Source organism: Crotalus tigris, unplaced genomic scaffold (genome assembly GCF_016545835.1).
Source record: "Crotalus tigris isolate CLP2741 ecotype Arizona unplaced genomic scaffold, ASM1654583v1 scf7180000017799.356649, whole genome shotgun sequence".
Taxonomy (NCBI): domain Eukaryota; kingdom Metazoa; phylum Chordata; class Lepidosauria; order Squamata; family Viperidae; genus Crotalus; species Crotalus tigris.
In genome coordinates, this window is record NW_024096644.1 from 205546 (window position 1) to 228322 (window position 22777).

General features: G+C 34.6%; 1 protein-coding gene across 5 annotated transcripts in view; it reads left to right on the top strand.

Annotated features, from left to right (window-relative positions):
- RAF1 (Raf-1 proto-oncogene, serine/threonine kinase) overlaps window positions 1-22777 on the top strand; it is a 55558-nt gene that overhangs the window by 15195 nt on the left and 17586 nt on the right. For 3 of the 5 annotated variants that reach the window (XM_039342559.1, XM_039342561.1, XM_039342560.1), the window contains exons 2-8: window positions 2416-2506; window positions 7256-7486; window positions 12437-12543; window positions 13292-13394; window positions 17557-17714; window positions 21695-21790; window positions 22578-22731. In XM_039342559.1, the coding sequence (XP_039198493.1) occupies window positions 2471-2506; window positions 7256-7486; window positions 12437-12543; window positions 13292-13394; window positions 17557-17714; window positions 21695-21790; window positions 22578-22731 (885 nt within the window). In that variant the 5' untranslated portion in view covers window positions 2416-2470. Of the gene's footprint in view, window positions 1-2415; window positions 2507-4588; window positions 4643-7255; window positions 7487-12436; window positions 12544-13291; window positions 13395-17556; window positions 17715-21694; window positions 21791-22577; window positions 22732-22777 lie in introns of all 5 variants that reach the window. The other 2 variants (XM_039342563.1, XM_039342562.1) reach the window with 2 other exon arrangements.

Genomic DNA, 22777 nt, shown 5'->3' on the forward strand with positions numbered 1-22777 from the left:
GAGTTTGTCCTGAAGAGAATTCTGTTAATTAATTTGCAGTTCAAGCATCTCAGTTTTCTTTTTTTTTCTTATCAGATTAATCTTGAACTGTGTTTTGTTTTCAGCATTTTGCCCTTCCTAGCAATGTTTAAATAACATGCATTTTTTCTTTAAAGAATTAGAAACCATTAACTATGCAAATACAGAAATATAACTGCAGTATTTGTACACATTATCCATAGAAAAGAGATATTGTTCGGATTCCCAAGTTCATGAAATATGCAGCATTGCATTCTTTAACCCACATATAAGGTATGACTGAAACGATGCAGCTTTTTCAAGTTGATTGCATTAAGGGTGAATCTTGTATTGATGGAAGCAGAGCTTTTTGTAGCAGATAACTGAACTGGTGGGGTGGAAGACTGGAGGTCTCTAGAGTTTCACCCTCACCCAGCCTTCTGCCTTGGGGTTAGCAGCTTGTTAATTCCCATTGCCAGCACCTATTTTCCAGGGGTGCCTCATCTGGTATCCACCCTGTAATTTAAGTTTTAATATTAATTGCTATGGTAAAGTAAAAGCCCCTAAATTTATAAGGCGTGCGTGCGTGTGTGTGTGTGTGTGTGTGTGTGTGTGTGTGTGTATCTTTGTTCATCAACTTCCTCTTAATGTAGTGGAATTGTGAATAAATTTTAAAAGCCCCTACTTTACAAGAGTGGTCTTATTAAGGGATTAGTAAATGAATTTGGTGAACAATTTTGATATTGCAGAAATAAAAAATTGTTGCAGAAGTAATATTATAAGTAAATATCATTAAAATGTCAATTAATAAAAATCCTGGATTTATATATTGTGGAATAAATAGCTGGGTTAAAAGCCTTTGTGATGTGACATATCTCAGAATTACATTTAAGTTGTCTGAGTAAAAGTTATAGAAAACACATTTAAAATGCAGCATATATTTTGGATAGTTGATTTGAATCAAATAACAAGGATTTAAAAGATTCCCTTCTCTCCCCATCTTTCAAATCCCACATTTTTAGCATTTCTTTTACTATGGTGATGATGATTAAAACGTTGTGCTTTGCACAAAATTACATTTCTGAAGAGGAATGCTTCCCTAAGTTAAGTTATTAAATGTTATAAGGCAATAGTAGATTCCTGGACTTGGTAGAGGCTTTTATTAGATCACTGATTCTCAACCTGTGGTCTGTGGACCCCAGGGGGCCCACAATGTCACAAGGGGTCCATGAAGTTTTCAAGAAATGTTATGATTTAAATCTTAAGTCTTAGTGGTCCATGGCCACAAAAAGTATTTAAAGGGGTTCTGTAGTGAAGTAAAGATTGAGAGCCTTTGTATTAAATGATCTTCTAGATCCCTTGCAAACTTTATAGTTTATGAAATTTCACTGGGTGATGGAAAGAATGGGCTAGGCTGGGCTGGTACAGGTACTCCTCAACATGCAACCACAATTGAGCCTAGAATTTCTACTGTTAAGTGAGATATTTGTTAAGTGAATAACTGCAGCTGATAAGTTAGTAACCCGGTTGTTAATGAACCTGGCTTCCCCATTGACTTTGCTTGTGAGAAGATTGCAAAAGATGATCACATGACCGTGGGACACAGTCATAAATAGGAGTCAGTTGCCAAGCATCTGAATTTTGGTCACATAATCATGGGGGTGCTGCAAAGGTTGTAACTGTGAAAAATGGTCATAAGTCACATTTTTCAGTGCCGTTGTAACATTGAACAGTCATTAAACGAACTGTTACAAGTTGAGGAATACTTGTAGATGCATGGGCAGAGAGATTTTACAAATGTATCTTGCTTTTTTTTCTCATGGTTAACATCCTTCAGTAATCAATCTATCCTATACACCAGGGGTTGCAAAAACTTGGGTTTTTGAAATTATGTATATGCATAATTTGTTGCCATTATTTTGAACTTTTAAAGGGGTGCGAGAATATATCAGAAGCGGTTTAGGGGTGCGGGGTATAGAAAAGGGAGCCGCTGCTCTACACTGACTTTGAATCTTTGTAAAAAATAAGTGACTGTGGAAACTGAAAAGCTTCTTGATAAATCTTACTGATAACTAGGGGTTCAAAATTAAACTGAATTAAAATTCTGAAAATATTCTTTTAAAAATGCATGTGTGGGAGGGAGGATTCCTCTATATGATTCTAAAAAGCTTTTGGTAGACGTGGCTAGAAAAATCTTTTTTTTCATGAGATAGTAATTAGTCATGGTGCAAGCTCAGTGGTATAGTGGAACTTGAGACCAAAGAGAAATGTTGAAGATTTGGTGTGTACTAAGATGGGAAATAGAAATTTATCACATACTGAGGAGTTGTTTATTTGAGCAGATTATATATGGTGTATCACTTTAATGTACCTGGTGTGGCCTAGTTATGATGGACATATTGCATTTGATATTCTTAGGGCTGGAGCACATAACTACATTTGCCATGGTGGAGATGTTGCTGAAAACGGGAGCATGGGATATCAGTGCATGATCACGGAGCTCCACACAGTAAGTACTACTGTATGTTCTAGCCAGGATGGTGATGGCAGCATCCCCGTGGCAAAATATGTGCACTCCAGCCCTTAGTTTTTAATTGTTGTGCCATCTCTGAAACATACTCTAGGTCAGCCCTTGAAAATAAAGACACTTGAAAAGAAGAAATTGACACTTTGAAAATGAGAATTGATCATGATTATCATCCGGGTTGATAGGTATATGTTTTAGAAACAAACATAATTGAATTCTGAAGGATTAGGGTATGAAGTGCAGGTTTTACAAAGTAAAGGCAAAAAGCAACACATAAAAAAACTGGTACAAATAATAAAATCAGTAAAGATTATGGCTCTGCCATATTGTATGTGGAAGAATTCTAAAAGGAAACTTCCCAAATTTCTGAATATATTTTCAGAACTATTTATACTTTTTCATATAGTTTACTAGTTTTAGTTGTTTAAATAAGAGATTACAGGGTCATAAAAACGGAGTTTTTTTAGTTGTTTAATTGGTAAGACACTTAACTTTCCATGAAAAAGTTAAATATTCACTTTTTCCTAATAGTCATCTGTCTCTATTTTTGGAAAAACATGTTTGTGTACTTTTTTAAAGAAAAAAAACAGTTCATACAGATCTTCCTCAAAACCTTTCAATTTATGGTGCTGCAGAGATAATATAAAATTTGTTCGGTGCCAAACCGCATACAATCCTTTTACGGGAAATGGCATTTCATTTTTAAAGGCCCATTAAAGCCCAGAACTTTCCCATTGTGGAATTTCTAATAGGGGACTGTTTATATCCCCTTTCAAAGGGCCTTTGGGCCGCCATTATATAAATGGTAAACTTTATTCCCAGCATAATATGAGACTATGCTGATAATTTGGTGGTGATTACATGCTTTGTAATATTTATAGTTCAAGTTCAGCATAACATCCTCAGTTATTGATACAAATACAATCAGGTATTCTTAAACCAGTTTGATGCTGCATTATTTTGATTTGCTGTAGTTGGTGATACATCATGCAAAATAAGTAATAATATCAATGATCAAAAAGGAAGTAAAGAAGGACATGACTTATTTTGATCAGAATGACAAAAGCAGATTTATTTATTTCTATCTGATAGTAACATTGATGGCAGTACATTAAAAGCTCACTGATGTAGAAGTTTGTCATCTTAGTTAGGGTGAGATGTTGGTATAAAGTTATTTTTCACAGCCACACAGTAGAATCTAGGGATTAAATTTACTTTAAAAAAAAAAATCTCTGTTTCATATTTGTTGTTCGGTAACTGTTTCTATATTATAAATTAGGATATAATTTATTTATTAGATTTTTCTCCCGCCTTCATTAGAGGAAATGAATTTTCCTCTAACTGAAATAATGTTAGTATTTTTTGTGAGAGTTTCATATGAATTTTATATCTAATATATAAAAAAGACTGGAAATAGCTAAACTCTTTTATTGAAAATAAAATATTGATGATGTATTAATTTCTGCTTAATATTGTTTCTGTGCATTGATTATATCAGACTTCTGTATGGTATGTTTGTTTTTGGTACAAAGAAATTTAAACCCCCTAAAATGTACAGTATATCAGACTGTTTACTGAAAGGAATTATTTTTTGCCAACTCATGTACTTTTGAGATACCTTTTTGAAGATTCATAGTACTTTCCCAAAATCATAGATTTATTGATGTTAGAGTTTTCCTTATTGACCTTCTTAAGGAAGGCTAGTGATATTTTCTAATACCCTGTAAATACTTGGAATATCTGTTTTCTAAGATTATGTTTGGTATGAGAAATGGCATAGGAAACTGTAGATGAGTTGGCAAAAATAATCCCTTTCAGTAAATACAGCTGAATAAATAGCCTTTCCACAAATGTCAGGTCAATGATAATATTTTTTGAACCTCAGATTCTCATGGTGAATAGGTACTGCACCGCCATAACTAAAATCCAAAGATTAGCCCCTAACATGTTAAAATTTCCCTGTTAAGAAACTAAGCTAAGACTAGAAAACTTTATATCAAATATCCACAGTCATTAAAAATCATTGGTGTCACTTGCTATCTCTCAGTCTAAACTATTTCATAGGTTTGTTGTGAAGAATATATTTGGACAAAGCTTGCTTGATTTTCTAGATAAAAGGTGAGTTATCAATGTTTTAAATGAATAGCATAGACAAGGAATATCAAGTGCAAGTTACGAGTTGTTTGATTATGCTGTGGTGAACAACAGAGATCAACATTTGAGGGCTGATAATGTTTCACCTCCTTTGCCACATCTGAACTGGTAGTTCAATGAACTGTTCTTGATGTCGTCATTATTGACCTATAAAAATGTTGATATTGGAATCACTACAAATGTACTAATGTAATAATCATATTACATTATTTAAAGAAACGTGTGAATAATTTCTGCATACATTTTAGGAGCCCTTCACCAGAAATAATTATTTAAAATATCTACTAATAATGTCATGAATTTTGTAGGCTTCTGGGATCTATTTTCCTCTAAATCTTATAGTCTGTTAAATTAAATGAACATGCAGAATAGAAATTAACCAAAAGAATGTTTAATACACTGAAACCCATGAGAACGTGCTGAAATGAAATTCAAATTATATGTGATCATGACTCCTAACAATCTGTAACATAAACCTAAAAATGCTTCTGTGAAATAATTTCTATTTAACACTTAACCCTTCCCTGATCTGAGGGCTCTCTATAAGCAAGAATGTGATCATGGTTGATAAAGGTTCCTTTAAATCATAGTTTTATTGTTTTGACTCAAACATACATTTACATAAATAACTAGTGTCTCAAATACATTTGAAATAGTAAATTTGAAATATTTTATATGATTTCACATATTTACCCATAGTCTCAAACTGAAGAATGCTATGTTTGAACCTAATTGAATTGCATTTAATAATTTATGAAAAATAGATTCAAAATATTCCAGAAAAATTCCACTATTGTATAATAATGCAGCATTGTTGAATAAATTATACTTGGTTGGATTCATTCATTGTGCTAGATGTACATTGTGTTTTATAAACCACAATAGCTATACTTATTGAACATATTGTCATAGTGTAACAAGGGATGGACTTCTACAGCAGAAAAACAAAACCAAACAATAACAAAAAACACGATTAAGAGAGTCTTGTGGCACCTGAAGGATTAACTATTTTATTATAATGTGTAGGACTGTATTTTGCATGCCATATAATTATTTCCATTTTTCTTTAACAATCACACTCGTTTTAAATGCTATTCAAAATGTTTCATTTTTCCTCCAAAATAATGTAAGCTATAGTAAGTATACGGTGTTGAGATTCTTACATTGCTTAAATGTCAAGAAAAATACACAAAAGCTGAGAGCTGTTATTCCACCACTAGAACCCAAAAGCCACATTCCTATATGTATTGTCAATATGGAATGTCTGTATGCATGATTCATACAAAAATGTTTGTTTATTAGAATATTAATACTGTAAAATAGCATGTCTTTTAGTATAGACATTTTTCCCACAGAGAAATATAACTGTGGAAAATGTCCTGCCTCAATACTTATTCTATATTATTTTCCTGTGCTGCTGTCACAATTCTAGGTAGGCTTTTGCCTTTCTTTGCCATTCAGTACTTAGTCAGAGGTCATGGAGAGACACCAGAGACTGGTGCATTTTTCTCATCTGCTGTTTGTGGAGGTTGTCAAAGCGTAGCTCCTTTCTCCCCCCTAGTGGCAAAAAAATGTGATAAAAAGTCAGACTGGGTGAATTCATCTGTTCTCATAAAAATTTAAGTGAGTCATATTTGGCTGGAAGTGTCAGCGTGCATGTGTTTTATGGATGGCATTCTCTGAAAATGACAAACACTTCTGACCTTAACAAGGTGAAATCTCAGTGTTTGGTGTACATTGCAAAAATAATACAAAATAGGTCACATAAGTAAAAGCAAGTTGCCATTAAACCTAATTTGGAATGGGTGGAATAGATTGTATTTTCTATTTTCACCATTCAGACTACTTGTTCTCTCCAATTTGTGTGCAGAATTCTAATTGTTGAAGATTCTCTAACAAATTAATGAAGATGGCACTACAGTTTTAGAAATTGAAATAATATTCCAGTAACTGAATAGATAATTTTAAATTGTACATGCTTGTACTAATCTAATATAAAAAAATAGTGTTTAAATCCACGGTTTAGTTCCTAGATCAAATGGGGAATGTTAAATTTCAAGATCAATTTTGATTGGTTCTGATAATTAAAAGTATATTTGCTCTCCAGTCTATTGTGGTAATAATGAGATCTTGTCTATGTCTGTTAAAATTGTATTGATATGTAACATTCTGTATAGGCTGATGAAAAAAATCCCTCCAGCATGAAGACAGAGCTACTACCTTTTAAAGAAGTTGTTAGCAAACAAATATGTCTGTTATTAGAACTAAAATAAAGTAGTCTCTTGCTTAGTAACACATTCTGGTCCCAATTGGGGTCATAAGTCAAGGACTACCTGTAAACAGTTGGTCTTATTAGTTGGTTGGTTGGTTATAATGTACTGCTCCAGAAATATGTTCATGTATCTGTGTATATCCACTAAGGCAAAATAAACTCAATTGATGATGAACTTTTCTTATATTTAACAAGTGAATTATAAATCCTTCACTACACATCGGTGTTGCAAATACTTACTTATTATTGCAAAATAATAAGCTGGTTTCAGCATGCTCTTGAGGAGACTTGTCTTTCTTTTAAAGGTTTGGTTGCTTAAATCTGCTTCAATGGACCACATTCCCGGAGCTTGGAAGACTCTTCCTGATGGAATTGGATTAAAGGATTCTGTCTTCAATGGATCCAGTTGTATTTCACCTACCATTGTTGAACAATTTGGTTATCAGCGCAGAGCATCTGATGATGGGAAACTTTTAGATTCCTCCAAGACAAGTAATACTATTCGTGTTTTTTTGCCTAATAAGCAACGCACAGTGGTGAGTCTGTTTCTTGTTTTGAGCAAAATAAAAGATTCACTGTTTTTCCCTACTAGTTCATTCCAGTGCCCCAATAGTCTAAAAATGTTTAAATGTGGAAGAGTCCAGAATAGATACACTGACATTTTGTTCAACATGTTTACTCAATATACACACACCATAACTTTGGAGAGAGTAGTGAGACTGGTGTAATTTCTCTGAATATATGTATACCTGCTCTTATGAGTAGGTCCTGCTAACGTATACTTTCTGGATGTTAGATGGTTTCTTGTATTTTGCTCTTGGTTTGAAAGAGACTACTGAGTTGAGCCTCAAAGAATTTTAGACTTGTATCCACATCATGAATATAGATTGTTAAACATGCAGCAAAAATCACATAAGCTCAGGCAAATTAAAAAGAATCTGAAATGGATTCTTTTGTTAAATGGCTGACAAGCTTCTGGACATGATAATGGTAAATTTAGATAGAATCTTAATTTTACTCATAGAAATGATCTATAAACGTAATTCTCATCTGTGAATAACATTTTTGCTTTCTTCTCTGACATCTTATTCAGGGTTGTTTCCTTCCACATATGGAACAGGGATGGCATTCTCTGACCCTTCTCTGTTTGTACAAAGTTTAACCTTAGTTTGCCTATGGCTGCTAAAAAGTGCTTAAATGTGAGATTGTATATTGTAAAGAAACCCAATATAAGAGTAAAGCTACTGGACTGTCTACTGTGAGTTTTTTTTTAAAAAAGCAGAAACAGAAACCTCTCATGTCTATTTCCCTTCTTCCAGGGATATTTTTCTTTTTCCTTGGTTGCCTTAATCTGCATAATTGCTTATTAGGATTAACAGTTACCAGGTTTCCTCTCAATCAAAATCTAAAATTGTGAATTTGGTAGGAATCCATGCTAACAATATTAATTCATAGAATTTGTATTTTGTCTATTCTATATACAATTTTGGACAGTTTACAACAATATACATAGATTTAAAGTATTGATTTAAAATAACAGAATAACATAGTTGGAAGGGACCTTGGAGATCTTATAGTCCAAACCCCTACTCAAGCAGGAAATGCCTATACTTTTTCAGACAAATGGTAGTCTAATCTCTTCTTTAAAACCCTCCCATGAGGAACACCCACAACTTCTAAAGGCAAGCCATTCCACTGATTGTTCTGTCAGAAAATTTCTCCTTAGTTCTAGTTTGGTTTTGTCCTTGATGTGGGGTAGCAACTCACTCATCTGGATGGATTTAGGAAGTCATTGTCGTATCACTAGAAGAGAACAGTCAGCATGTTTCACCCGTTTTTCAGTGGTTTGGGAAATTTAAGATAATTTTAATGTGTGGATAAACATGTTTCATCGGCATAGCTCCTTTGCTTATATTATCACTTGTGTTTTATTATTTTTACCTAAAATTGGACTTTGGACAGAATTAAGACAATTTGTTGTTAAATTATGGTGGCATGATTTTGATCCATTTTCTTTAGTTTTGGAGCTTTTTATATGGGAATGTGAGTGTTTTAGTTTATAGAGGGCTTGTGCTCCTGTTTCTCTACCATTACTCTCCTAGTTCTTAACACAAAAGTCACACTTGGTGCTTTAAGCTGCTTAAATGGGTACTTGAGGCCCCCAAAGAGCAGAATAAATTCCAGTACAACAACAGCTGTAATAAGCAATAAAAAAGCAAGGGGTTAAATCAGTACATCAATATATAGCAATCTATCAGAAAATTTAGCTTCCTAGAACTGAAGATTTTCTCAACTTTTAGATGGATTTTAGTGAAGAAATGAGATAATTTCCAAGTGAATGTACCGTATATTCTGGCGTATAAGATGACTGGGCGTATAAGACGACCCCCAACTTTTCCAGTTAAAATATAGAGTTTGGGCTATACTCGCCGTATAAGACTACCCCTCTTCCAACGCACACCAAATAAAAATTAAAAAACATCAGATTTGATTTCAATATGGTAATTTTAATTCAAATGCTTATGACATACAGGTACTTAGCAGGAAAACTGTCACTTATAAACATATAAACATGTTTATATGTTTATAAATAAATATTTTATATTTATATAAATAAACATTTATATAAACATAGCTGGCTCAGGAATTCTGGGAGTTGAAGTCCATGAGTCATAAAAGAGCCAAGTTTGCCTACCCCTGTATAGGCCCTAGGGAAAAAATGGACAAGCTAATTCCATGAGGGAGGAGGGAAAGGGAGCGCAGTTTCTGAGTTCTCATTGGCCACCTGTAAGCCCAAATGAGTAGCTCAGGGTGTGTGCGTGCGTGTGTAGGCATGCGTGTGACTCCCCGAGTCCCTTCCATTGCCCCCCCCCCCAGTAGCAAGCTTTGGCTTGGAGCAAGCAGGCTGCACACAGGGATCTCCTCCTCTCAGTCTTCCACCCTGCGAATCCTCCACAGCCTCCCGAGCCGAGTGAGCAGAAAGCCTGCCTGTTTGTCAAAGGCTCTGCCTTGTCAATCACACACACACCTTGATGAAAATTGCCCTGCCTGCAAAAGGACTTCTCAGCAGTTTTTTAAAGCAACACTACCAAGAATGAAGAAGGAAAGGAAGCAGTTAATAAACCGAGTAAGAAAGGCATTCGCCCTTCGAAAACTTGCATTTCCACAAATGTGATAAGTTGCCTCCTTTTCAGGTAATGGGGGGGGGGAGTAAATGCTTTCCTTTTAATTTGTTATTAAAACTCAGTGCACTACAGTACTTATAGATGGGAGCCAGATTGACCAGCCAGGATCTGTCATAAATAACACCACAAATGCACCATGCAAGTTTATTTAGGCTGGGGGAGAACTGCTTGCATAGGCTCGGTGGAAGTTGACATGCAAAAGGATTGTGTAGCTGTTTTCTGTCCCCACTCCATTCCTGCTTCGTAAATCTGAGAGGAATTTAGCTGACACCCCTCCCCTTCCAGACCCATAAGCTCCGCCTCCCCCAAGCTACTCTCACTGGCAGTGAGAAGTAAACGCTGAAAAGCCTGCATGAAGAAGCGCTGAGAAGTGCCTCGAATGGACGCAGATGCTTAGGTTTGTTTTCATTATATAAAAAAAACCACCCTACAACTCTTTTCCCTCCTTCCCCATTACATGGGCCATCCCTTTCTACTTCCTTTGAATGAATTAATCATGGGACGGCCACTACCAATCCGCATTTCTGGAGGGGTGGGCAAGGAATTGGGATGGCAAAAGGGAGAGAAGAAGAGAGGAGACGGTTTGCAATGTAGCATTATAGAATGGGGAATAAACCTCCAGGAAATCTTACCGTCACGACAGCCAGATAATGCCTATCGTACTCCCAGTATAGAGGCTGGAAAGAGATATCTTTAGTTGATCAGTTGGTTTTAATAATAATAACCCTAGGACTCTTTTTGAGCGAGAGAGTGGGGGGGAGAGAAAACTTGCTGAGTAGTATTTTCCCGGCGTATAAGACGACCCCCGACTTTTGCGAAGATTTTAAGTGTTTAGAAAGTCGTCTTATACGCCGGAATATACGGTAATCCAAGAATTTAGGTGCATTCGCTTAGAAAGGTCACCAAACAATTCATCAAAATAAACTAAAGGCCTTCAAATACAGTTTCAATAGGCATTAGGTCCAGATTGAAAAAGGGGTTCCTTTAAATGGATAGATGATAAACCATTTAGGATTTTGGAGATCATCTGTAGCAGTGTGAATTGTAGCCTAGAAACAAATTTAAAAGCACAGCTATTTTAGAAGATCAGTCCTACATTCTCAGTGCAGTGTCTGTTAACATTTGGGCTGCTACATTTTGGGCCAGTTGTAGTTTTCAAGTTCTCCCTGAAGTTGGTTTTGGTAGAATCTGCAATAATCCAGATATGATGGAACTGAGGCAGATGTCAACAAATTTGTGTCTGTGAGACTAGGTGAGGTTGATAAAGTAGTCTTCAAATGAGTTGGTCACTTTGTGTGACAGGAATTCTTCAAGAGATTTAAAAAAAAAAAACAGTTGGACTTGTCAATATCTAGGTGCAAGTAATCCCAATAGTTACTATAGTTCTGCAAAAGTCTGGATGCATTGATCCTATGTCCCAATCAAATAATGCTTTATTTCTGATGTTCTATCTCTGTTCATTTTCTTCCTCCAGTTCATCCTGGCTCCATCCTGCAAAAATAATTATATCCAAGAACAATCAATAAAAGCAGCTATAGTACCAATGTAACTAAACCCCTAACGAACATAATGGACAATGTGTCTCTCTCTCTTGAGAAGTAAATCTCTTGCAGAGTTGCTTCTATATTGTAATTACAGGTAGTCCTCAACTTGAAAGTTACAATGGCACTGAAAAAAAGTGACTTTTGATTGGTGCTCACACTTAGAACCATTGCAGTATCCCCATAGACATGTAATCAAAATTTGGAAGTTTGGCAACCAGCATGAATATACAATGTTTGCAGTGTCCCATAGTCACGTTATCGCCATTTGTGATCTTCCCTGTCAGTTTCTTATAAGCAAAGTCATTGGGGGAAACTAGAGTCACTTAATGACTGCAGTGATTATAATCATGACAAAAAAGGCTGTAAAATTAGGCATAACTCACTTAAAAACTGCCTTGCTTAGCAACAGAAATTGTGGTCCCTATTGTGATCAGAAGTCAATATCTTCAATGCATTTTGTAAGTTGCTTGAATTTAGTTTTTCCAAGGAAAATGCATTACAGAATTACTGGGATAGATGCAAAAAAAAAAAAAAGGGGGGGGGGGAATTGACAATAGTAATGAGGTGAAATTTCAATTCTATTTGCTGCATTGAACTTAAGCTTTTACCAGAATTTAAGGCATCTGGCTATTGTCTAATGATTTGAGTCTTTCAAAGTTTAAAAACAATTGCTGTATAATTGAAATATGAAGATTAAGAAGCTAAATAATAGTTTATACTTTTGGAATTAGAAAAACTTTATTTTTGTGCTTAACAGGTCAATGTACGTAATGGAATGACTCTTCATGACTGTCTTATGAAAGCACTCAAAGTTAGAGGTCTGCAGCCAGAATGCTGTGCTGTTTTTCGATTACAACACAAAGGGTAAGAATTTGAATTAAGTTGAATATAAAAAATTTCTTCCCATGAGTGTATTTAAGATCATATTTAGTATATTTCATTTCAGATTCTTCTCTTAAGACAGGACTCTTTTTTTTTCTTTTCTTTTTTACAAATCGGCTATGTTTCTTGCTTTAGGTATTCCTCTGCCTTTTATAGGACGAGATCAAATAATTCTGCATCAGGCTGCTGGAGAGGATAACTTCAGCCCCTCTAAGGCTTATACTGAAGGCCACATTAAGCCCAATTCATGGATGATGTCAGTTTCCTTTCTTCTCCTGAATGTGTATTCCAGATAACTTAAGGTTCAAGTGGTTATATAGATGCTGCAGCACCGTCTTTAACAAAGTTAGTCAGGATGCCAAAATAACAACAGATGCAATGACATCAGTACGGAAGTGCAAACATTATGTGTTTGTATACTCTACTGATGGCTGACCTAATTACACAATGATGATATTTGTATGATGATGTTTCATATGTTTTATCACGTGCCACCTTTGGCCTCCCAGCAGATATCCATGGACAAGTATAATATTAAGTCTTGTTGCTTGTAATTTTTGAATATTTCAGCCTAGAAAGTAAAATATATTATCTTGTGTATCTTAGGGTAATTCTGTTTATAACAATTATCTGAAATAAATGAAGTTTCCAAATTGTGTTTTGCATAATTCTAACATCTTTGGAAAGTGAATGCTTGCAAATATTTAAGAGGTTTTGTTTATTTTTGTAGTAAAAAAGCACGATTGGATTGGGGTACAGATGCTGCATCCTTGATTGGAGAAGAATTACAAGTTGACTTCCTTGATCATGTTCCACTCACAACACATAACTTCGTAGGTTGATCTTTTGTATGTATAAAACTGGAAATGTTTTTTGGAAAGCAATGCTGCTAGATTTCTATACAGACTTTATCCTATTGTCTTCTTACAAAATAAACATGTAAATCAGAAAGCTATAATATAGAGTTTTCTGGTCTTTCCAATATTGATATAAAATGAACAGTTTTGTTCACTAGTCTTGTAGTATATTGTCTTTTTCTTTCCTACAGTTTTTTCTTGCTTGCATTGGACATTTTTCCTTGCAAGATTAAGAATTATCAAGTGCTGTTTAAAAAGTCTCCTTTTTAAATGTCCATTAAGACATTAGTTAGATTTTATACCTAAAGTAGTCAGGGGTGAACTACAAAGTTCCTCCTTTGATCCGTGCATCAGTGTCTACATTGTTCAAAAGTTATTTTTTAACTAATAGAAATAACATAAACTAATTTTCTTAACCACTTAATATTTTTTCCATTCTTCATGCTCCTCTATAGTTCTTAGCAGCAAATTTGTGAATGGGTTTTCCTGGTGCATATATACATATTCACATACACATACACACACATATATATATATACATATACCTCAGTAGTCAAAGATATTCTGACCTTCCTTGCACAAAGAAAGAGGCAGAAAATATACTAATTTTTGTTATATTATGATCCTCTAGGCACCTGAATCATTGCAGTTGCTATACTTAATGCTTCTTCCAATTTTGAGGCACCTGAATTATTGCAATTGCTAAACTTAATGCTTCTTCCAATCTTGGTCTAATGATTGTAACAGAACACTCTCACTAATCAAGTACAGGCATTACAAAATGAAAATGTGAAGGGAGCGTGGGACATGCCAGCTTCAGCTCTTTTTTCTGAAACTTCTGAAAATTGGTGCGAAAGCTGTAAAGAAAGACACTAAAATTTGCTGACCATGCAATCCTCTGAATGAAATGTGTAGTTCTCTGTATGATGTAAAAGCCCTTGTCATCAGTTTATAAAGATTGGAACACACAATTTCATGATCCTTTCTCATTTAGTAATGCATTCATTGGGCGAGGATATATAAAGATACTCAAAAGTATTTTTTTTTAATCCATCTGTAAATTTAGCACAGTTTAGCCTCCCTGAAACTTATGTCCCCTTGGGTATATTAAACTTCAAAGAATCTTTGAAATTGATATGGTACATAGTGAGAAGAAAAGGTAACTGTGGCGACTTCCGGTGGTGTAGCGCTGGCGATGGCGGCTACTTTGTAGCCGTCCTCCTGAGACAGCGTTAAAACCGCTGAGAACAGCAGGCATCAGCTGGTCCGCGGTTTAAAACCTCCTTCCCGGGCCAAGGGAGGGAGGGGAGTTTCACCCTGAATAGTGGTAGAGCCTCTGAAATCCCCAAAGGAGTTTTCTTTTGGGGTGAAAGGAGTGCTCCCACAGAGTTCAGGGTGTCTCCGCTTCTCAGGTGCCTTTATCCCTTGTTGTTCGGGACAAAGGAAGACGCTGCTCCCACCTCCGCGCTTAAAGAGAACTGATGAGTTATTTAAAAAGTGGACAGAGCTGATTAAAGGATTTTATTTTTTGATTTTATTCGGATTTTAAGTTTAAAGAGTTACTTTCATTTTCTCTTTTTTTCTTTGTTGAGAGGGAAAGTAAAATGGCGATTTGAAGTTTTTTTTTTAAGGAGTCGGAATGGATTTTGTCTATTTATTTCTTTTTTCTTTTCTTTTCCTATTTTTTTTTCTTATTACAATGATTTTTTTGAAGGAGGATTTGGATTTTTGGAGTTAATCTCCCTCTCTTTTGTTTAATTCTTTTTTTCTTTTTTCTTTTTCTTTTTTTAAGAAGGAGGAAAGAAGAAACAAATTTTTTTCTTTTAAGATGGCTTTAAAGCGCCAAGTAATTTCCACAGTTCCTAAGGTGGCTTCTTCTTCGGCGATATTACCAGCGCAACAACCTAAATCAACATTATTACCTTCTCCTCTTGTACAGTCATTAACGGTAAAAGATTTGCAAGATGTAATGGGAAATGTTATATCTCAAATTAGGGGAGAAGTGAAAGAGATCTTAGTGGAGAATAACAGGATCTTGAGGCAAGATATAGTTTTGGCTTTAAAAGGACTTTCTTCTGTTGTTGAAAAGTTGGATTTTCGTGTTGAAGAAGTTGCAGATAAAGTGGAGGTATTGGAGGAAAAATTTGAAGGCATGGAAAAAAAGATGGAAAATTCACAAGATGAGATTCTTATGTTTCAATATAGAAAGATGGAATTCGCTTTAAGAATCAGAGGTTTGAGAGAAGATTTGCAAGGAGATCTGAGAGAGATGATTGCAAATGACTTTGCTGTGATTTTGGATAGAGGAAAAGAGGAAATATTCAGAGAAATTGAAAAAATATTTAGAGTCAACTCTTGGGTTGCAAAGCAAAGAAATTTGCCAAGAGATGTGGTAATTTACTTTGGGAAAAGATCCCTGCGCAATGAAATTATACAAGCTTTTTACAATAAGAGGTTTCAGATTGCTGCACAAGATGTTATAATTTTAAAGGAAATCCCATCTAAAATTTTAAGAAGAAGAAAGGAGTTTGCTTTTTTAGCAGATGAACTTAAAAAGAGGCAGATGCCGTTTATATGGGATATTCCGATTGGAATAGTGGTGAGCTATGCGGGGACACGTCATAGACTTAATACTGTTTTTAAAGCAAAGGAGTTTTATACTTCGGTCCTGGGAGCACGCTCATCACCACCTATAATGTTTAAAGTTTTGGAAGAGAAGAAGGTAGAACAGCAGTCTGAAGAAGCTGTATTGATGAAAGTTGGAAAACTACAGACTGAGGGGTCTCAACAAGTTGAGATGAAGGAGCAGAGAATGACTCGGGCAGCATACAAACGCAAGGAAAAGGAACAACAGAAAAAGGAGGTTAAAGAAGTTTTATAAGAATTTGTTTCTGAGTCTGTGGGAGAAGCAAGACCTAAGAGTTCTTTGGTGCAATCTTCAATGGCAGATCTTCAAGCAGCTTTCTCGAGGTTATTGGATAAGAGAGATGGATAAAGAATGTAAAAATTCTTCCAAGGTTATTGACAGATTATAGCCCATTGCGGATGGAACTGGTTATTGGAAAAGAGGAGAGAAGATTATGGAGACTGAATGAAAACTTTAGATAAGAAGTGCATGCTTAGAAACTTAAGGAGCATTTAAAGGAATATTTTGTTTTAAATATGTATAAGGGAATTTCAATGGTACAAGTAATGCTTATATGTGTGTTTTTGATTGTGATGACAAAGAAAGATGGATAAACTTTATATAATATAAGTATGATATTAGAAAATATTGTTTAGCTTTTTGAATAATTTATACTTTAAGTTTATAATATCTTAATGGTGGACTAGACTCCAATTAATTTACTTTATATGAAATATGATATTTTGTAATGTTATTAAGCTAGGGAGATGATTGGTTTATTAATTGTGAAAGAAATAGAAGTTGTGAATTATAGATAAAATAAATTATAATGGTAAATTGGTAGGATTGTAATGACAAAGAAATTATTTTAATGTTAAATTTAATTACAGCGGTATGGTTGTTAATAGGATAGTATTGGAAGAAGGTTTTTTTTCTTCTTTTTTCTTTTTCTTTTCTCTTTCTGTTTTTCATACATAATGGAGTTAAAGTACTTAATAATTTGTTTATTGAATGTAATTATATTTGTTTGAGGTTTATTTGAGTTTAAAAGTTTTTCTTTTTAAGTTCTAGCTAACCCTGTATTCAGCTCTGGGAAGAAGGGGGGAGGGTTTTGGGGAGGGTTGGGAAGGACTGGGAAAGGGGTTTTTTATTGTAAAATTGTAAAATTTATAAATAAAAAAAGAAAGAAAAGGTAACTGTGAGCAAATGCAATATGTACTTAATTTTTGGGGGAGGGGGAGGAATTAAAGAAAAGTTTGAGAATTTCTTCTCTATATGATATACATACAAACAGAAAACTGTTTGATTATGTATTTGTTTTTGTGTGCTTATTAAAATTTGATCACAATGCTAGAATTTGCTGATTGTTATAAAAGTTCAGTGCCCATGGAAATATACTGAAACCATTTGAAAATATAAACTAAAGTTAGTTTTTGAAAACACATTTATTGAAAGTTGTTTGCTTTTCATAATTGGCAACCTAAGTGACAAACAATTGCAATTGTTTTCTAGGCACGGAAAACATTTCTGAAGCTTGCATACTGTGACATCTGTCAGAAGTTTTTACTAAATGGATTCCGATGCCAAACCTGCGGTTACAAATTCCATGAGCACTGCAGCACAAAAGTTCCAACTATGTGTGTGGACTGGAGCAATATCCGGCAACTCTTGTAAGGACTTGTTGAAATAATGCAGAACCCTGATTGCTTTAAAAAAAGAAAAAAAAGCTGGTCACCCTATTATTGAATTGCATGTTCGATGATTCTCTCCTAAACTTCTGTGTAAAAATTACAGAGATTTTTTCTGAAACTTTAAACTACTTTATTTGATGTTGGCATTTCATTTGCCTAGTTCCTATCTAATGCCTCAATCTGTGACTTTATATGCAGTAACTGTGTGCATGTCGTTTTAATCATGCACTCTAGCTACATCTTTTGTACTTTTTATTTGTCCTTAGTACACCTGGCAGGAGTTAGGCTTTGGTCTATATTTGTTGCCAGTGCAGTTTCCCTAAAGTACTCAGTTGTTTGTTTTTCTTTTGTATTTTAATTCTGGTGCTTGTTTCAACAGGTATTATCAGGAATGGGGAAAAGTATTTGTAAAATTAGCTGCCCCTCCCATTTGTTTAGAATCTTTGTCATTTCACTCACTGCTGCAAATTTATAGCTAAATTTATAATGTGTGGTGTTGCTCAAAGATGCAAAGCAAAGTATTTATACAGAATCTAAAAACAACTTTTAATTATAACAACTTTATTTTATAGTCTGATTCAGCCAACATGGAAAACCAAAACGTGTTTTATTTGATTTTGGTGTGGTGAATCCAATCATAGTGGTTTACAGATTGTGATATATAGCTTTCCATGTTTTAGCTAAGCCAAATGTAATTTGTTCAGTAAACTATAATTAAAGAACCAGTGAGCAAGCAGGTCTACTAGTCCTTTGGTAATTTTTTTACTGTTTTCTTTGCCAGTTTTTTTTTGTCCTAGTTCTGACATTGTACTAAAGATTTCTGCTAATGCTAATATGATTCTTGTGATAGAATAATAAGTTACTCCTTTTGCAAGGAATCCGCAAACGCATTTAAAATCAAAATGGTTTGCTTTGAGTTCAGAATGGCTGTTCTGCATTCATTATGTGTTGGTTCAATCATTTTGATAATTTTTGGAACTTGAACCCCCCCCTTGAACCTGAAATAGCATGTTTACAAGTAACTGTTAGGAGAGCCTCAAATTCAAAGTTATTTGAATCCCAAAAAAATTTCCATAGCCTTTTGTCATTTTTCAGTTATTCAGTCACTTCCAACTTGGTGCTATCATTTCATCATGATTATCTGTCAGTAACTGTTTCTTTAAATTCTTATAAGTTCATGTTTGTGTCATCAATGATAGTATGTGTCCACCTGATACCTTTCTCCCAAATTATCCAAGGTAATCTAACAATTTTCTTCAGTAACTAGAGTTCAGAAGCATTTCTTTGTTCAATCTTTTTGATGGTCCAGTTTTCAGAGTAGCATTTTAACCACTGGAAAAGTCAAGGCTTTGATTTGTACCTTTGTGGTACAATTTGATATCTCTGCACTTTTAACATTTGATTTAGGTCTATCATCTTTCTTTCAAGTACCAAACAACTATTTTATTCCATATTTTGCTTGTACTGTAGTTTCTTGGTCATCATAAAAATACTTCAAAAGTTAAATGAGTTGGACAGGTACACCCATGTTTTTAAGGGCTATTTATAATTAGTTGTGATCTTCACAGTCAAAAGCCTTTGTTTGTATAATAGAGAAAATATAAGCATCTTTTTTGGAATTCTCTTGCCTTTTTTTATTATCCATCAGATCTTAGCAATATGATCCTGAATGCCTCTGATTTTTCTGAATCCAGCATGTTCATTTGGCAGTTCAGGTTCCATCTATTGTTGAAACCTAGATTGTAAAATCTTGAGCATTATCCTATTGGTATGCGAGATATGTGCAATTATTTAGTATTGTAGTGTGAAATTCTACAGATTGTCAAAATTGGAAGATAAACAGATATTTCTCAATCTTTGGTTATTGCTGTGCTTTTGATAGCCAGTTAAAAATCATATATAGTTTTATCTGCATCATTTTTACAAATTTTAAGTAATTTGATTGTTATTTTATCAATTTCTGCAGCTTAATTTAATTGTTAGCAGTATTTTCTAAAACCCATTTAAATTCACTTTCCAGAATATCTAGTTCCAATTCAGTAATCAAACTTTTGTATATTTGATTTTTTGGATATTTGTTTCTATAGTTCTTCCATATATTTGGACTATTTTTTTCTTTATATTTTCTTTCTTCAGTAGATCTTTCCTTTTTTGTTTTTTTATTATGCCCATTTTTGTTTAAAAGTTTTCCTTCATTTTTGTAATTTTGTTTCTTAAATCTCTTGTCTTTCCCATTTTTATCCTACATTTGGAGGGCACTGTTTATTTAAATGTAACTCCTTGTCTCTTTTTGCTCTTCCCTGTAACTCAGCATTTAGTTAGGTAAAGTTTCCTTTTATTTTTTGCCTTCTGCTATTTTTAATGTGTCAAACAACTGTTCCTTTTGCATTTTGGGGTAGTTTTGTCTGTTTGATCTATAATCATATCACAAATTTCACCTCACTATTCTTTTTGTCAATTGAATCACTTAAACCTATTTGCTTTCATTCCATAATCATAACAGGATATTATTCTGAGATGTGGAGGTCTTATAGTTGCTTTGATATTATTTTAGGTTGTGGGAATGAAAATATTGCTATAAACATTCATTTTTCTTGGCCATAACTCTATTGCTTTGTTTTGTTTGAGGCTAAATTTTCTCATTATTCCAGACACTGTTTTATTTCCAATTTTGGCATTCTAGTCATTTATAATTTATAATGAGTCTCTTTTTGGTTTTGTGTTGACAAAGTGCTGCAAGTTGTCACAGAATGTTTGCTTCCTCTGCACATGTGGTTGGAACATAGATTTGGACCATGCAATAGAAGGCTTGATTCTATGGAGTATCATTCCAGCAAGTTTCAATGTGCTGATTCCCAGAATTCAGTGTTCAATCTTGTTGATGTTGCTCTGTTAACGTCAAGTTTGCCTTGGTTTATGGTTGTGATATTCCACATACCAATGGCACACATATTTTGCAGCACTGAACTTTTTCTTTTGCCTCTGGACACATCCTTTTGGCTTTAATCTAGCCACATAATAAATATTGGTGCTACTTATACTTGCAATATGCTCTTCTCCAGTAGTTTATTGCTGATCTTCTAATCAGGGTATTTTGTCTTTTCAGTATCATATTGATATCTTGTGGTTGTGAATGTCCATGTAGTTTTCTTGTCAGGGCACTAGAATAGGTTACCGTTTCTTTCTCCAGTGGATTGCATTTAGTCTGATTCCCTTTTTTATGACTTTCCTGTCATGAGACCTTTCTGGGAATGAATATTCCAATAGCATAGTCTCATTGCATTATTCAGCTATGCAAGCCTCTTCACTATTACATAGTAACAATCCATGAAGATGCACATCTGCATTCTACAACTTATATACATGTGCTGTTACTTTATATTAAAGTAAGTATAAACATGGCTGAATAGTAAATTAAGAAGAAAAAGGGAGAGAAAGAGATATGAAGAGTGAAGCAGTTGAAGATTGAGACAATCAAGATAAATATATAAATAAAAAAGATTGGAGCATGTGAGATGATATAGCAGCATTCTGTTAATAAAAAGTGCACAGCTCTATGCTTCCAGACAGAAACATTTTGTCTGTATTATCTGTTCAAAGATATAGTTTTAATTGTTTATAATAACTGAATCTCAAGATAAATGAGAACCAGAATATAGCAATCCTTATTGCCTTCCCTAAGATACTATGCTATCACGAAAAAAATGAGAAAAGATTGTATTGGTAAAAGAATTCTAAGTTTATCATGCTAAGTTGTACTTTGCTTAATCATGTTTTGCACAATACCTTCTAGGTATGGCATACTGTCCCATGCAAATGCATTTTTAAACTTAAATACTGTATCAATTGATTATAATTTTTCCTAAGATGATTTTTTTTTGAAGAAAACAGTTGTCCTGGTTGAAATGTTAAGATCTCTTGAACTCAGTAATTTTATCCTTTGGATGTTTTGATTTTAGATTATTTCCACATTCAAATGTTGGTGATAGTGGTATCTCAGCACCTCCTTTGATGACTCGGCGAATACGTGAATCTGTGTCTCGGATGCCTGTTAAGTAAGTGGCCCTTTAAGTTGTATTGTGTTAGGTTGTTACTGTTTTTGACAACATTCATAGCAGTAATGACATAAGCTGATATTTTTAAAAAATGTTACAAATTTCTGGGCAAGTTTCATGTGTGTAAAATGGTAAGGTGTTTTGGAAAGAACACTTCATCTCAAATTGATTCACTTCTTCGGTAACACTTCAGGCTGTCCGCAAAGGAGTATAGCTTTGCACAGTCACTATAAGTTAAGAAGTGATTCCTTTGCCTCTCAATCTAAAGCAATAAGTGCTTCCACTTCACTTCTCCTCACCCATCTGTCTCTGCTGGACTGCCTGCTGCATCACCCCATCCACTTCCACACCAGCACACTGCATGTCACTACCAGCTGTGCCCTTCTTTTGTGCCACCACAGCCAGGGCCCTTTTTTGTATCCAGGCCAGGGCCTTTTTCTGGGAAAGAAGGCCCCAGCCAGTAGTGATGTACAGTGCATACCTGCCCAAGCTCCCCAACGCACACTACTCACTGCACCTGCCTCCTGTCCACCACTCATAGTTCTCATCCCTGGCATGTGGAACATAGCTAGGATGCTCCTCCATATATGGGAGAGGGGAATCTCTGGTGTAAAAAACCAAGATGGATTAGTTGTGAAACTATGATCATTTCCAAAATAACTTTTTATTTCTAGAGAAGTATATTATAAAACTTATTATTCTTAAATAGGTTCTACAGATTCTCACAAGTTAATGCTAATCTCTTTATACAAAAGCATGCGTCTATAATTTTGTTTTCTCTCCTTAGTTCTCAGCATAGATATTCTACACCTCATGTCTTCACATTCAGTGGAACAAATCCTTCTCCTGAATGTTCCCTTTCTCAAAGACAGAGATCCACTTCTACCCCAAATGTCCACATGGTCAGTACTACTATGCCTGTGGATAACCGGATAATTGAGGTATTCTTACTCCCTGTTATTTAGCTGGTATTTTACAATATCTAAC